Source organism: Aotus nancymaae, unplaced genomic scaffold (assembly GCF_030222135.1).
Source record: "Aotus nancymaae isolate 86718 unplaced genomic scaffold, 86718_ANA_hifiasm-v0.15.2.pri h1tg000032l_0, whole genome shotgun sequence".
Classification (NCBI taxonomy): domain Eukaryota; kingdom Metazoa; phylum Chordata; class Mammalia; order Primates; family Aotidae; genus Aotus; species Aotus nancymaae.
This window is the reverse complement of record NW_026988445.1, coordinates 27,396,216-27,413,089: the sequence shown is the minus strand read 5'-3', so window position 1 is coordinate 27,413,089 and position 16,874 is coordinate 27,396,216. Positions and strand designations below refer to the sequence as shown.

The window sequence follows — 16,874 nt, the reverse complement described above, 5'->3', positions numbered from 1 at the left end:
CCCTGGATTTGTAACCTGGGACAAATCACTTAATGTCTCTGAAATTCAGTTTCCTCATATATACTGTCTCCCAAAGTGTGTGAACATGTAATGAGGTGAAGTCTATGAAAGTAAAGATGCAGTGTAGAATCTTGCTTTAGCAATTAAATAATGAAATGATAATTCCTGCTCTGTAGTGTTGTTATGAGGATTAAATGTAACAGTACATATGAGTGTGTGCTTAGTATAGAACTTTAAAGCATTACATAAATGACAAATATACATTACACAAATGACAGCCTAAGAAACATGCCACAAAGCTCTTTAGTAGCCAAAAAATGTCAAAAACTACCAACTGTCATGCATTTTAGACATAAGAGAACTTGTAGACTGTTATTCACAGCCTATTTACTCTTATAATCCATATTATTCTAGAACTTTAAGCATCAGGTTGCAAGTAGTCATTTTGGAGGTAGGGGGACACAGTGTAGTGGTTATGAACCCAGCTTTGATGTCACCTTAGACAAGTTACCTAAGTTCTCTATTCCTCATTTTTTAAGAAATAGAAAAAATAAAATGGTACTCACAGGTTGTATAAGTGTGTTGTATATGTTGTGAAGATATAAATAAGCTAATAATTTTAAACAACAGTATATAGTAAGCATTCTGTAAATGTAATTTATTTTTATTATGATAAGAAAAGCAGCAAAGACAAGTTTAACACTCTGTAGCCTACATACTTTTCAAAGAATTCACTGTTACTGTTTAGAAAAATCACTTACCAAATAAATCCAACTTAAAAATGATCATTTCTACTCCTGTCTTCTTTCACCCTACCCCAGAATACACTCCCAAGGGACCTAGAGCTACAATTTATGGAATTGCCACCAGAAATGAGGTTGTTGTGCCTGAGAAGGCTGCAATTGGCTTTGTTGCTGATATTTTAATGGTCCATTTTCCTGCAAGCCCATTGAAGGTTCTCTTTCCTTGGGAACCCATTTGCCTTCAGTTCCTCCTGCCTCCTCCACTAGAGCACTTGCCCCTCTGGTAGCCACCATGGCCTCTGCCCCACCACTCCTGTGCCATTCCAACCCTGCCATTTGCTACTGGACTGCCCCTGCAGCAATCTGTGTTCTAGCTACACTGTGTCCCCTTTGCACACTAGAGTTCTGCCAGCATCAGACCTGTGCAGCATCGAGTAGAGAATGGTCATCACTAAAGGTTGAAAGGAAAGGTAAGGGAAGGAGAGGAGGCTTTTGTAGCTGGCAGAGAGATTGAGGTGATTGTGCTCTGTTCACTTTCCGGGATCATCAATATAATGTATGCTGGCTATATGATTTTATGCTATCAATTATGTCATTTAGTTGTATGTAAATTAAATAGGTATTTATCTAAGTTTGGTTTGCTTCTGTGGGGTTAGTGGTTTGAATGGAGGATTTGGGGAGCTGATTTAGCTTGGGGACCTAATCTTTCTTGATGTGGAACACTCATGGGATTTGAACTCAGGTCTGGACTCCAAGATCTTGATGATTACTTCATTCTCTTTGCCTCATTTTCCTCACTACCAGGTAGAGGTGTGATCAAATGGCACTGACAAAGAAACAAAACTCATTTTTTCCATATCTAAGTTATTACAATTTGATCTAGTTAAGTGATTTTTTCTCTTGCTCTTTGACATTTTCTCTTTTCCATTGGTAATTTTAGACCTTCAGAAGACTATTTCCTCACAGATGTTTTCACTTGCATGTTTGTTAGCTAAAACTTTGTGTCTGGCTCATATTTACTAAGCTGCAGTCATAAATGGCAGCATGTTAAAATTATATGTTTCTTGATCTCTGAAAATGCCTAGTACACATGTTCAACACACAACAGGTGCTTAATATTTATAAGAGAGTTAGGCATTCTTAAATGGATCTTCTAGGTCATCATAGGCCTTTTGAATAAATATGATGTTTTGGGTTATTAGACAGTTTCAAATAAAATTGGCTCAGAACTGTAGCACTTACCTTCAATACTGTATCTAGTTGTTGATCTTTTGCATACCAGACATTAGTAAATTAACATTTTCTTTCATTCTTTTTCATCATTTTCCTCAGCTCTCCTGCTCTGTAATTAGAATCATGCATCCCATAATGGCAGACCCCATATACCACAGTGCTCACATAAGATTATAATGGAGTTGAAAATTTCCTATCTGTGTTAGAATTGCATGCAATATTCAGTATAGTAACATGCTGTATAGATTTGTAGCCTCTAGGAGCAATAAGCTATACAATATAGCCCAGGTGTGTAGTGGGCCATACTATCTAGGTTTGTGTAAATACTGTACACTCTATAATGTTTGTACAGTGAAATAAATCGACTAATGATGCATTTCTCAGAATGTTTCCCCATTGTTAAGCAAGGCATGACTATATCCTCCATACACTTTGGTAAACTCAAAACATAAATTTTAAAACACTCTGAAATCCTCATTTTGGAACTGAACCTGAAGAGTTTATAAGTCTCTGAAGCCTTTGAATTTTCTTTATATTACCATTTCAACCTTTCTGTAAAACATGTTGGAAGCTTGTGATTTAAGATTACTCATAAATCATCCTAAGATATAATCTAGAGTTTTAATACTATTCCACTATCTCCATATATATGCTTATAACTAAGATTGTAACTTTTCCTAATTTCTTTTGTAGACTTAAAACTGTTATTTTATGGCATATTACAAAGAGTTATTTATGCGTAGACATTTGAGAGTATTATAACCTAATCCCTTTATGTATTTTACTGTAACGTCCTTACCATGGAAGGGCAGTCTTCTCAAATAAGCTATTATGGCCATCTTAAATGTAATAAAATAGAAGATGATAAAAATGGAATTAAAAAGGAAAGAATAACGTAATTTTTAAAATTTCAATTTATCAAAGAAAATTTTGTTGGTTGTTTATTTGATGTCTGCATAGGCAATTAAGCATAACCTTTGTTCCATGTTCTATAAATCTAGCAAATTCTAGGCCTTTAACTCTTAGTATGCCAGGAAAGATAGTTATCACCATTTGCCATCTGTATCCAGTGTACCCTTTTAAAAAAAAAACATACATTATGTATATGTAATACATGTATTTGTACAGATAATTGACAAAAGTGAGAATAAAAGTAATTAAAACAACTTGAAATTTTAATAAAAAATTAGACATGACAAACTCAAATTTTTATTCCATATTTTTCTGGTGTTTAAAGGTATATACTACCCAAAATGGGCAATGTTCTTTGAGTGCGACTAACTGCTCATCGGTTGACATGTATTCGCCTGGAACATGTATCCATCTTATAAATGTTGATTCCAGATCTCAAGTACTGTATATCTTTAGTTGGTTCTAGTGTATTATTTCTGGTTCTTCTTGTTCTTGCATGGTCAAAACAGTGTTTTAAAAACTTTACAAGCTTATAATTTTGTTAAGAGGATGGCCATCTTTTCTTCCTCTATAACTGCAAAACACTTGTTATTTTTAGATTTATAAACAATAATTAGAAGATAAATCCAATCATTTTATTTCTACGTCATCTCTTTCCTTCTAGTCGTCTTTGTATAGACACTTGTGTTGAGAATATGTCGCTTCAATACTATATCAAATAAGTATTGGAACACAGATGTAAAAAAAAAGAACACTGTCAACATTTTTGTAAAATATAACACTTTTTTAAAAATGAGGCTGGCCTTGGTGACTTATGTCTGTAATCCCAGCACTTTGGGAGGCCAACACAGAGGATCACTTGAGCCCAGGAATTCAAGACCAGCCTGGACAACATAGACCCCATCTACAAAAAATTCCAAAATTAGCAGAGCATGGTGCCTCTAGTCCCAGCTACCATGGAGGCTGAGGTGGGAAAATCACCTGAGCCTGGGAGATCGAGGCTGCAGGATGAGATGTGGTCCATGCTACTGCACTCCATCCTGGGTGACAGAGCAAGACCCTGTCTCAAAACCCCCAAAAACAAAACCCCAAAAATCCCCACAAAACCCGAAATCATTCAGATTCTTTTTGAAAAATACTGCATGATTCTTATTGAATGACTAACTGGATGAAAATTTCTTTTCCATGGAAACATTCTTTCTCATTGATTCTTGCATTAGAAAAAAAGAGTGTCTATGACTGTCTTCATCTGAAGACATGTAGTTTAATAATTTGCTTATACTATCAGTTTTATCATCTTCATAGTCATAGTCTAGAATGCCACTTTCTCTTGTATTTATCTTATAATTATGAAATCTCTTCCTGTTTTCTTCTCTTTGTCTTTGTGAATGTTAAATCAGAAATTCTGAGTTTTCAGCTGTGCTCTTTAATAGGTGAAAAAAGAAACCCCAAAATGTATAAAGATTTTATCTCCAGATGTCTTTTATATCTTCTTGGGAAGTTGATGAATATTTTGGCCACTGCAGTAAGATAACTAAAGAATGATGAGATAGTGATTTATTTCACATTGCATCATGCTTCTAGGTCTGTGCTTTTCACAGTAGCCAATAGCCATGTGTGCCTGTAGAGCACTGGAAATGTGGACTAGTCTAAATTTTAAAGACATAGTACAAAAAAAAAAAGAATGTGAAATATCGTTAGTTTTTATATTGATAATTTATTGAAATGGTACTATTTTAGATATATTGGGTGAAATTTATAATATATTATTAAAACTAATTTCACCTCTATCTTGTTTCCTTTTTTATGTGCCCACTGGAAAATATAATTTAGCCAGGCATGATGGCTCACACCTGTAATCCCAGCATTTTGAGAGGCCAAAGTGAGCATATCATTTGAGCCCAGGAGTTTAGATCAGCTTGGGCAACACAGGGAGAACCTGTCTCTACAAAAAATACATAAAAGTTAGCTGGGCGTGGTGGCATGCCCCTGTAGTTCCAGCTACTCAGGAGGCTGAGGTAGAAAAATCACCTGAGCCTTGGAAATCAAGGCTGCAATGCACCATGATGACACCACTGTGACCCTGTCTCAAAAAGGAAAGAAAGAGATAGAGAGAAAAGGAAGGAAAGAAAGGAAGAAAAGGAAGGAAAGGAAGGAAGGAAGGAAGGAAAGAAGGAAAATAAATATAATATTAGATGTGGCTTACAATTTTTTTGTTGGTTATTGCCGTTCTAAGTCATTCTGTTATTCTTTTGTCTTATTATTTGGGTCACTTTTAGCATTGTTAGAAATAATTGATGAGTAAAGATGAAATAGTTACTAGGATGATAAAATAGCAGAAAAATAAGATCATTGAAACCTTATAATATATCTCAGATTCATAAAGGAATCCAAAGGACCCATATGACAATTACAAAATAAAATGAGTTTTATTTTCTTTTCTTAAAGTAAATTTTCTTCTTCTTCTTTATAATAATTCCAAAAATAAAAGTAATGAAATGTCAATCCTTACACATAGTCAGAATTTCTCAGAAAGCTAAAATTGGGTCCAGTGAACTCTGATGGTATATTAACAGTTAAATATTTCACCCTTAACGATTTGCCAGCTTCAGATTAAAAGCTTTTCTTGGCACCATTTTTAAGAACTATTCTAAGTGCCTAAATTCATCTTGGCAGCACTGGGTTCTTTGTGTGTTACCAGTAATAGAGATAAAAGGCTTAGCATAATATTATTTGTCAGCCTATAGGCTGTATGGCACATCTTATGATACTCGGGCTGTAGTAGCCACCATATGATATGTACTTTTAAGCATCAGATTTGAGAATTTGCTTATCTGAAATGTAAGAATACTTCATATGTATACTTCATATGTAACCTAACATCTCTTTTTTCTCTCTTGTAGACTTTTGTGAATGATGTAAGGATTCCAGAACAGACTTATATCACCTTGAAACTTGAAGATAAGCTGAGATTTGGATATGATATCCTTAAATGATTTTGTGTACTTATTAAATTTATTCAAATATATTTACTCTGGTGGAAATTAACATTTTTGAAACCTAATTCATAATGTAGATATGCCAGAAATTTCTATTTATTGGGTGCCTTCCTATACTAAAATACATGTTTAAAAATAGTACATATATATTTTTAGTTACTATGCCCGTTCCTAAAAATAATCCTGGAAAAGTTGGTGGACTCAGCGTTTTTTTGTTTTTTTTTTTCCTCTCTCTCTATTTATATAGTTTCAGCAGCAGTCTCCCTGAAGTGCTGTTGCATATATAATTTGAGCATCAAGGAATGTTACTGGGGAGAGGACAGGGGAATGTTTAATTTTAGTCCAGCCTAGGGATTGCTTTCAGGTGGAGCATGATGCACATCAGCCTCCTGAGATGAATGTAAGAATTTAAACCTGCTTTTCCTTCCATCCCTACCGTTACTGTTTTAGGCATCACAGCTATATTGCCTATTTAATTCAAACTTTTCAATATCCTGTGTCTTCTAAGACCTATACTCCCTGATTAATCTACATGATGCATTTATTGTGTATTTAAAATTCTTATGTTTAAAATTAGAAATCTAATAACTGAACAGGGACATGACTATTAAACTCCATGTGGTAGTGTAAAGAATCACTAGTGAAGGGAAGGAGCATGATTGCAGAAGAATAAAAACATTTCTATTCATAATGGGCAAGAAGCTTTGTAGAAAGGACTTGTTTACATTTAATTAAAATACAGCTATTCCACTATGCTGAATGTTTTGAGTTTTAGTTTTTTTGAATTACTACCTTTATCATGACTTTGGTAATAAAGAATGTATTAAACATTTGGATGGACTTTTGTCACTGTAGCAGAAAAAGTGTAGTCTCAGGGAAATAAGAGTTGTTGCTCAAAGTAAATGTATTAACACTATAAAATTGTTCCTTGAAATTTACGAAAAGTAGGCCGGGCGTGGTGGCTTATGCCTGTAATCCCAGCACTTTGAGAGACTGAGGCAGGCAGATCATAAAGTCAGGAGTTCAAGACTAGCCTGACTAACATGGTGAAACCACATAACTACTAAAAATACAAAAAAGTAGCCAGACATGGTGGTGGGCGCCTGTAATCCCAGCTACTCAGGAGACCGAGGCAGGAGAATCGCTTGAACCCAGGAAGTGGAGGTTGCAGTGAGCCGAGATTGCACCACTGCACTCCAGCCTGGGCAACAGAGTGAGATGCTGTCTCAAAAAAATGAAAAATAATATTTAATATGAAAAATAATATTAAAATTTTTAAATTTTAAATCTAGAATTAAATAAAAGTTTTGTAGCATACCTTATAATGTTCACACTTGTAGAGCCAAAGGAATATACAAAAAGCCAAACCATTAAATAGTAATACTTGCATATATTTTGTCTTTTTAAAAAATAGGCTTCACGTGAAATAAATAAGAATTAGCATTAAAGCCTTAATGAACAGGTGTCATTTTCTACCAGCGTAAGTTTCATCAAGAACAAATACAAATATATTTTGAATTTAGGCACCAACTTTAATTTGGCATCAACTGTTTCAAATCACGAGAAAATACTAGGAAATTCAAGTTTTAGTAAAACTCTGTAAAGTTAACTTTGAATTTTAGATCAAGAAGAAACTGTTGAGGAAGAAACCTCATGCTTTTATAGATAGTATACTAATTTCTTAATAGCAAACTGACATTTTCTCTTAGGTACCAGCTCATAATATGTCTGTCTAAAATTGTTGGGACAAATGTTTTGTCCCAAAGACTTTCTCAGAGTTGTACACTTAGTATTGAGCCATAACTACTGTCTGGATGCCCAGAGGAGACTTACGTAATTTTATTATTTTAAAATAGCATCTGTTATAGTGGCAGAAATTGTATTATATACGTAATTTTAAAGGCAGATTTTATATGTTTACTTGTTTCTGTATTTAGCTATACTAGATTAAAGACATTTTTGTACTTTATTCTAATTAAAATTAATCTTAATAGGCAATCTGTAAACTGCTATACTTTGCAGTGGAAAACTATTTTAATTAAAATGCTACAGCGGGCCAGGTGTGGTGGCTCACGCCTGTAATACCAGCACTTTGGGAGGCTGAAGCGGGTGGATCACCTGAGGTCAAGAGTTCAAGACCAGCCTGGCTAACATGGTGAAACCCCATCGCTACCAAAAAAATACAAAAATTAGCCGGGCCTGGTGGCAGGTGCCTGTAATCTCAGCTACTCAGGAGGCTGAGGCAAGGAGAATTGCTTGAATCTGGGAGGCAGGGATTGCAGTGAGCCGAGATTGCACTACTGCACTCCAGTCTGGGCAACAGAGCGAGACTCTCTCAAATTAATAAAATAAAATGCTACAGCAATAGAAGGAGCAAACATGGATTGAGACTAGGATTAGGCAACATAATTTATCTACCAGAAGTCTTTTTTCTAACTGGGAAAATAAGTGAATTAGAAAAGCACATACTCAGTGAAGTATACACATTTTTAAAATGACAGTAAACTCATGAGGAGTACTAAAATGCTGCAGTAATCAAGAAAAACTTCAGAAAGTGGTAATAAATCTTCAGGTAGCCAAAAATGAGGCTGATAAGGAAACCTAAGTGTATTCATTTCCTAATTATTTATTAAGTGTGTCCTATGTGTCAGGCACAGTCCCAGTGGTTTGGGGAATATAATTGCGAATAAAATAGATCATAATCACTGTCCTCCTGTAGTCTATACTTTAATGGGTTTGAAGGGACTGACAGCACACACAAGAAGTCAGGGTATTACAGGGTGCTAAGTTCTATGGAAAAAAGTGAAAGGGGGAGGCAGAGAGCTAGTGTTGGTAAATGGGAAGTTAGAGTTTTACAAAGAATATTTACGAAGACCTCACTGAGAAGCCAGCACTGGGGCAAAGATGTGGAGAAAGTAAAGAAGGTAGCCATATGGATATGTGGAGAAATTGTCCCGCAAACAGATGAGACTATAGTGCAAAGGACTTGCAGCAGAGACATGTTTGACATGTTGGAGGAATAGCATTTAAAAGCCAGTATGGTTGGAGCCAGCAAAGAACGTGATTATGTTAGGGGTCAGAATATATCAGTTCTTGTAGGATATTATAAGATTTTGACTTTTATTATGAGTGAAGTGGGTAGTCTTTGGAGGGTTTTTTTAATCAGACAAGTGATAAATGACATGTCTGAAAAGATCCTCTGGCTACTCTTGTTCAAAGAAAACTAAGGGTGGAGTGGGCTGGGGTATTAAAAAGGGAGACCAGTTAGGAGGCTATTGCAGTAGTTCAGGTGAACGACAAAGGAGGTTTGGCTCAGGGTGATATATCTGGAGGTAATGAGAAATGAGAAATGGAAGGATTCTGTGTATATTTTGAAGATCGAGCCAATAAAATTTTCTAATTAGATTGGATGTAAAGTAAAAGAAAGAGTCAAGGATGAACCAGAATTTAGGCCTAAGCAATATGATAAAGGAAGGCAGCATTAACTGATAGAGAATTCTATAGGAAGAAATTTTGTGGAGAAAATAGGAAGAATCTTCTCAAAATACCAGCTTTAAGCTCAACCAAGTTTTTACAATTTTTCTGTTTTCTATTTGATTTATGTTTATTATTTCCTTTCTTCTAGGTAGAAGCTGAGGTCATACAGCTGAGACCTTTCTTTTCTAATGCTGATATTTAGAGCTATAAATTTTTCCCTAATGACTACTTTGATGTTTCGGATTTCCCTTTCAATTTCTTCTTTGAGTCACAGATTATTATAATTTTGTTTAGTTTCTAAATATTTGGGGAGTTTTCCAGAGATATTTTTGTTACTGATTTCTAATTCTATTTTGCTCAAAGAACATACTTTGTATGTCTCAAATCCTTTTGAATTTATTGAGACTTGTTCTGTGGCCCAGAATATGTTCTATCTTGGTAAATGTTCCATATGTACTTAAAAAGGATATGCATTCTGCTATTTGGGGGTTGGAATGTTCTATAAATGTTAGTTAGGCCAAGTTAGCTTGGTGGTGGTGTTCAGTTCTGCTATATTTTACTGATTTGTTGTCTTCTTACTCTTTCAATTATTAAGAAAGAGGTATTGAAATCTCAGGCAGTAATTACAGGTTAGCCTCCTCCTCCATGCAGAACTTTTTATTCATGTCATTTGCAACACTTTTTTTTTTATACTAACAGTGATATTTATTTTTATTTTTGACTTTTTAAAATTATACTTTAATTTTGGGGTACATGTGCAGAATATGCAGGCTTGTATAGACAACTGGGATTATTATGTTCTCTTGGTGAATTATCCCCCTCTATCATTATGAAATGACCTACTTTATTCCCAATAAGATTCTTTGCTCTGAAATCTGGTTTGTCTTAATATTATAGTTGTTCCAGCTTTCTTTAGTCTATTTATATATTTTTTAACTTTTACTCTGTTTGTCTTTACATATAAAGTAGGCAGCATATAGTTGTTTTTTATCTGATGTGATAATTTCTGCCTTTATTTGGGGGTTTAGCCACTCACATTTAATGTGATAATTGATGTGGTAGGTTTAAATGTATCATTTGAATTTTGTGTTCTGTTTTATGTTTTCTTTTTCTCCACTTCTGATTTCATTTGAGTTATTTGAATTTTTTTTATTATTTCCTTTTATCTCTTTTGTTATCTTATTAGCAATAATTTTTGTTGTTGTTGTTTTAGTGGTAGCTTTAGGACTTATAATGTCTTTAATTTCAAGTTTGATCCTCAAGTGACATACCACTTTACATATTGTACGAGAACATTACAACAGTATACTTTTTTCTCTCCTAACCTTTGTGCTATGATGTCATGTATTTTATTTTTATGTGTCACAAACCCCATACTATATTGTGTTAATAAAAAATCAATTGTCATTTAAAGAGGTTGCTCTTCTCTCAGAGATCATTGTCTTTTGTTGCCTGATGCTGATTGTCTTGTAAAACGTTGTTTCATGTGTTTTACCCATCCCTTAGCTGTTTAGTGTAGGAGAATAAATCCAATTCTTTTTACTCCATCTTATCCAGAAGATTGATAAGTTCATTTGGGGGATGTTGAATGTAAAGTTGAATCCAGGGATGAAGTAGAAGCTAAAGACATGAATGCGGGGGTTTATATTATATAAATAATATTTAAAACCATAAGACTGAATGAGGTCATTAAGGGAATTAATACAGATTGATGAGAAATTCAAGGACTGACACCTGTACATTCCGATATTAAGAGATGGATGAGATTAGGAACCAGTAAAAGAGACTAAGAAGAATCCACTGTTGTGCTAGGAGGAAAATCAGAGTGTAGTATGGTTTCCACATTTAGTGGGAAATCATTTAAACCTTACTTAAGTATCCTGAATCTCAAGATCCACCCCCCTCATCATTTCAATCATATAAGTCATCATAAGTAAGAACCCAGTACCTTTTATTTTTAAATTGTGATTTATATATTTTCCCAAAGAAGTTGTATATTACTGCATAATGGCCCACAAAATGATTGGGTTAGTCATATTAGAAACCAGGTTGAAAAAATTCCAACACATCATGTCATATCATCTAAAACTATAATTAATCTGTACTTCCATTTGGCGGGCTGTCACCACCAAACTGCTAAATATGATCAAGGGGGTGCTAAAAGGCATAATGGCTGCGACAATGATCAAGGAGAAGTTAAACGTAAGTAAAAATTAAGAACTTTCATTCAGAGAAGTTAAAATTTTTCCTTATTTATGTGGTATCCATAACAAAACATGAACATATTAATACTATTCAAATTTCAAAACCAGAGGACATTTCTCAAAGCTTAAAAGAACTAAATTTTAAAAATCAATGGAAATGAACTTTTTTGGATGAAAGAATGAAGTGATAGAGAAGTTTAAATCAGTTGTTTGGAAACTATGTTTTTAAAGAACAGGGTCTTCCACAAGTTGGAAAGATAGTCATCTCCTAAAATAAAATGATACGTTTTTCTGAAGGTATAGGCAAAATTAAGCAAATAGATAAAATTTTCCCCTTGAAAGTTTCCTGCTATTAACTTTCTTTTAAACCCTTATTATCTCCTAGGACCTACCATGCTAATACTCTGTGAACTCTAATTTAGCATAATTGTATGTTTTATTATCAATTATTGTTAAATGAGGGAAATTTTTCATATTTTTAATGCAAAAGAAACATTTTTTGGGTAACCTTAAGGATTTCTTGGGATAGCCTTATTACATATTTTTTAAAATCCCATGTATAAAATATATTAATTTTGAAAATGTTTTTCCAGTCATTCCTTGTATAAAATAATTTTATTTAAGTATTCTTATTTATCTGACATGATTTTTGAAAGAAATGTTTACCGTGATATCTCGCATTTCATATTTTAGATTATACCCCTCGGAATAACTAACACTTAAAAATTTTGCTCTGTTTTTAATCTTATCATTAAAATAAAAGGGTAGGAAGAACCGTATCTAAGAACACATTACTAGTATGCAGGTGAGTTTCCACCTGTAACTTTTAGTTAAACATTTCTTGAATAAATTGACTTAAGTCAATACAGTGGGATGACTTAGAATAGAAATCATAGTCTTACATAAAGAAGTGGGGAATAACCTATAAAATTATGATTTTTAATAAGCAGGAATTCAAACTTTTTATAACTTACTGATATCATAAGTGATTGTACCTCAGTTTGTCATTTTTCTTTATTAGCAAGTTAAAAAGAGCTACATAGGTCTGCATCACTAAGAAGATGGTGTAGCCTTGGAGGTCAAAACTGGGGCTAGAGCAGTCTCCAAATCTCACAGTTACACCAGAGTTCTCAGATGAATTAATCACCCAAACAAAAAACTTCTTCAAGTCTTCATTTCCACACACACAAACCTTTTTGGAAGGTAAAATGTTTGAATCTGAGAAGGATGGCTCTCTCAAGCTCTCCAAAACCTGAAGCATGTCCAGGTTTAAAGAGAATACCCCAGACTAGCCTGCCTTCAGGCACTCCCAAGAGGCAAGCCTGAAGCACCAGAAAACCCTCACAACAGGTTAAAATCACGTGTTTTCTGTTGAAAAAATGGTAATGACTGTCAATTTTTAATGCTTTTTTTCATGGTAATGACTGTCAACTTCTAATGCTTTTTTTCATTGAAAAAGGAACGCTATGAATCTCTAGCTGTTTATGAGTCTTGGGTAAAACAAAGTTATTAGACATTATTATTATTATATTTAAAGCAAAGTTTTTACCATCATATTGCTTCATGGAACTCACATCTGTAACATTAGATAAAAAGCAGTTTTCAGAAAAGAATGAAAAACTTCAATAATATCTGCAGTAGTTGAGCCAATGTCAAGTGAGCACATACAATGTGAGCCAATGTGAAGTTTTATATAAACATATATATATGCATTTATGTTTATATAAAATTCATATTATATAAATATGTGAATATATATATACTTATGAAATTCTAGTTTTTTTCTTATAGCTTAATCACATTTTTTGTCTTTTTTTAAATCAAGTGATTTTTTTGGATACATGGATAAATTGTACAGTGGTGAAGTCTGGAATTTTAGCGCCCCCACCATCGGAGTAGTGTACATTGTACCCTAATAGGTAGTTTTTCATCCCTCGCCCCCCTTCCGACTTCCCCACTTCTGAATATCCAATATCTATTATACCACTGTATATGCCTTTGTGTACCCATAGCTTAGGCCCAATTTGGAAGTGAGAACATATGGTATTTGGGTTTTGATTCTGAGTTACTTTCCTTGGAATAATAGCCTTCAGTTCCATACAAGTTGCTGCAAAAGACACTATTTCATTCTTTTTTACGGTTGAGTAGTATTCCATGTTGTATATATACCACATTTTCTAATCCGCTTATCAGTTGATAGGCACTTAGGTTGATTCCATATGTTTTCAGTTTTGACATCTTCTATTAAATATACTTAATTATGATATGTGATTTCCATATGTACCAGCAAATATATACCAGCATATGAATGTGATAAAAAGGAAAATTTTAATATTTCAAAGCTATAGGAAAAGCAATGTAGATTAATAGGAGAGCCCTGGCCTGGGATTCACTTGACTAGACTCTTGTTTTGGTTTCTGTCTACTACCCAAGTTCTTTATTTATGAAACAGGAAGGATTAATGGAATTGAACAGAATGTTTCCCAAAGCTCTTTATAATTATTTACAATTCTGAATTTTTATTATTTTAACAAGTAGAAGCATAGAGTAAATACTCACCAACAAGTTTACTACTTCCTTTATGCTTGGGAAGTCATCTTTTTCCCCCAAGTAGTCATGATAATTACAGCTTTCTACACTTGAAGTCATGAGTGCTCTGAACTCGTAAAGAATAGAATTTAGTACATGGTTATAAAAGTCCTTTGATTACAGAGTTAAGTAATGGTGGGAAATGTGACCTCTACTCTTTAGTGAATAGATCTTTTTAATATACAGAGGCATTGTTCTTTCTGGCTTAATAATGAAAGCATTCATTATATCTAGCACTTGGTTCTAATCTAATCTTGGTATAGAATCCTTTGTTTGATAATGTAATGTGACCTTGATTGCAATCATGGGGATGGTCATGGTTGTTGTTGCGGTACAGACCCTAATTATAGCATTTCTTTTGCACTTGTGAAATGAACTTCATTTTTATCAATGCCTATGAAGTCTGAGTAATCAAATTCTTTTAGGGATTGCTGTTGGTTAATCATTGATGAGATGTTTCCTTACATTTTTGTGATTTGCTGTTAATGTAATCATGTACTCTTTCTTCATTGTAGTTATATTATTGTTAGGAAAAACTGAAAATGTCTGTGCTCTGATTAATTACCCAGTTGTTTGCTTCTTGAGGGCCACCATTACTTAAAATTAGAAAACGTGTTGGATCTTAAGATTTTCACTATTTTAAAATGAAAATGTTTATATTTGTGAGCATATTTTAATATTTAACTCTTCAGGGGAAATATAATAATTCTGCTATAATTACCTGTTGAAATACAACAATTTCTAAATTATATTTGATGACCATTTTTAGCTCAATTACCAGAAATTTGAGGTTATATTCTTCCTTAGCCCCGTTTACATACAAATCTTTTTACTGTAGTACAAGGAGAAATGAGGGTCCCTGAAGAAGCTCTAAAGGTAAAAGTGTTTACTTAGCTTCTTTTGAAACCTACTATTCACTACGGTTGACTTTACTTCTTGATGTTTCACTTCCATTTTTCAATGTTTTATAGCATGAGAAGTTTACCATTCAACTTCAGTTGTCCCAGAAATCTTCCGAATCAGAATTATCCAAATCTGCAAGTGCCAAAAGCATAGATTCAAAAGTAGCAGAGGCTGCTCCTGAAGTGCAGCACAAAGCTGCTGAAGCACTGAAGTCTGAGGAAAAAGCCATGGGTAAGCCATGCTCTTCCAAAAGACCGTCTTTAGACTTGATTGTGAAGACACTGCATGCTTTGTTCTCAGAAAGTTGGCCATGGCCATATAAAAATAATTATAATAATGATAATTCCAGAGTGTGTTTTAATGCTGCTAGTGCTTTCATTAGAAAACATTATAAAACATAATTATATGTGGCAGTTGTATGTAGGTGTGCTTAACTTTGTTTAAATGTTTAAGGGAGGTAAATATAGTCATCCTTCAGTGTCCATGGGGGATTGGTTTTAGGACTCCCATGAACACCAAAATTCACGATGCTCAAGTTCCTTTTGTAAAATGGCATAGTATTTACACATAACTTATGCACATCCTCCTGTATACTTTAAATCATCTCTAGATCACTTATAATACCTAATACAATGCATACACATCACTTCGTTTGTGTGGATTCAATGTAGTACTTGGCATAAGGCAAATTTAAGTTTTGCATTTTGAAACTTAGTGGAATTCCCCCCGTCCTCTGCCCCGAATCCACGGTTAATTGAACCCATGGATGCAGAATCTGCAGCTTCAGAGGATCAGCTGTATAGTTTACTATGTAATTAACCTTAAAGTATTTTTATTATTGCATGTTTATCTGCATTTTCTTCTGCAGCATAACAACCAAATAAATTAAAAGGAAAATTTTTTAAATCCAATGTGGCTATATCAGAATAATTTACAATTCTAGGAGTGTTATAAAATGCTTTACATAAATAATCCCATTCAAAGAGAAACAAGTTTTTAAATGGATAGGCATTACTACATTTGCTCAAACAAAAATATGTTAGTTCTGTTAAGAACTAGTTTACATTTAGTTACTGTGTGCCCTTGAACTTGAAAACAATTGGAAAATGACTCCTCAGGCCAAAATTTACTTCAGCTTTGACTTTTACGTTTACCCTTAATGAGCCATTTCTGATCAGACTGGTTTTGTTCTTCTCTAGTTGATTTTTGCCTAGTTTCAACAAACTTGTTCTTCTGAGGTCCCTTTGTGTCTAAATATTCAAGTAAAATGACATTCGTTACAAGTGGTTCAGTTATATACCAAACAACTCATAATACTTTAACAAAAAGCTATTGGGATATGTAGCACGTTGTGTTACTTAGATGCCACCCAGTGGAAATTTTATTTATTTGGTCATGTCCAACATTGTATGAGATCTTACACAAATACCAAGTTATTCAGGATAGAGTACATTTTAGCTATCTAGACTATACTTTGCTTTTTAATTTAATTAATCAACTAGGCAATTCTAGCATTCTGCGAAAGCATATTTTTTTCTATTTCATCTGCTTTAGACAGATTTTTCCCACCTCTTTCCAGATATTTCTGCTATGCCCCGTGGTACTCCATTATATGGGCAGCCATCATGGTGGGGGGATGATGAGGTGGATGAAAAAAGAGCTTTCAAGACAAATGGCAAACCTGAAGAAAAAAATCATGACACTGGAACATCAGGTAAAAAAATCTCAATGACTGTGACATTAAATGGACATTTTGAGAAGCATTTGTAATCTAAGCAAACATCTGTCTACCATGAAAAGATGTGATCTAGTAT

At 33.9% G+C, this 16,874-nt stretch overlaps 1 protein-coding gene across 8 annotated transcripts in view; it reads left to right on the top strand.

The window, feature by feature from the left end:
* Positions 1-16,874, top strand: part of CEP170 (centrosomal protein 170) — a 125,164-nt gene that overhangs the window by 38,798 nt on the left and 69,492 nt on the right. For all 8 annotated transcript variants that reach the window (XM_064383666.1, XM_064383662.1, XM_064383661.1 and 5 more), the window contains exons 4-7: positions 5,792-5,873; positions 14,978-15,033; positions 15,129-15,291; positions 16,640-16,774. In XM_064383666.1, the coding sequence (XP_064239736.1) occupies positions 5,792-5,873; positions 14,978-15,033; positions 15,129-15,291; positions 16,640-16,774 (436 nt within the window). The remainder of the gene's footprint in view (positions 1-5,791; positions 5,874-14,977; positions 15,034-15,128; positions 15,292-16,639; positions 16,775-16,874) is intronic.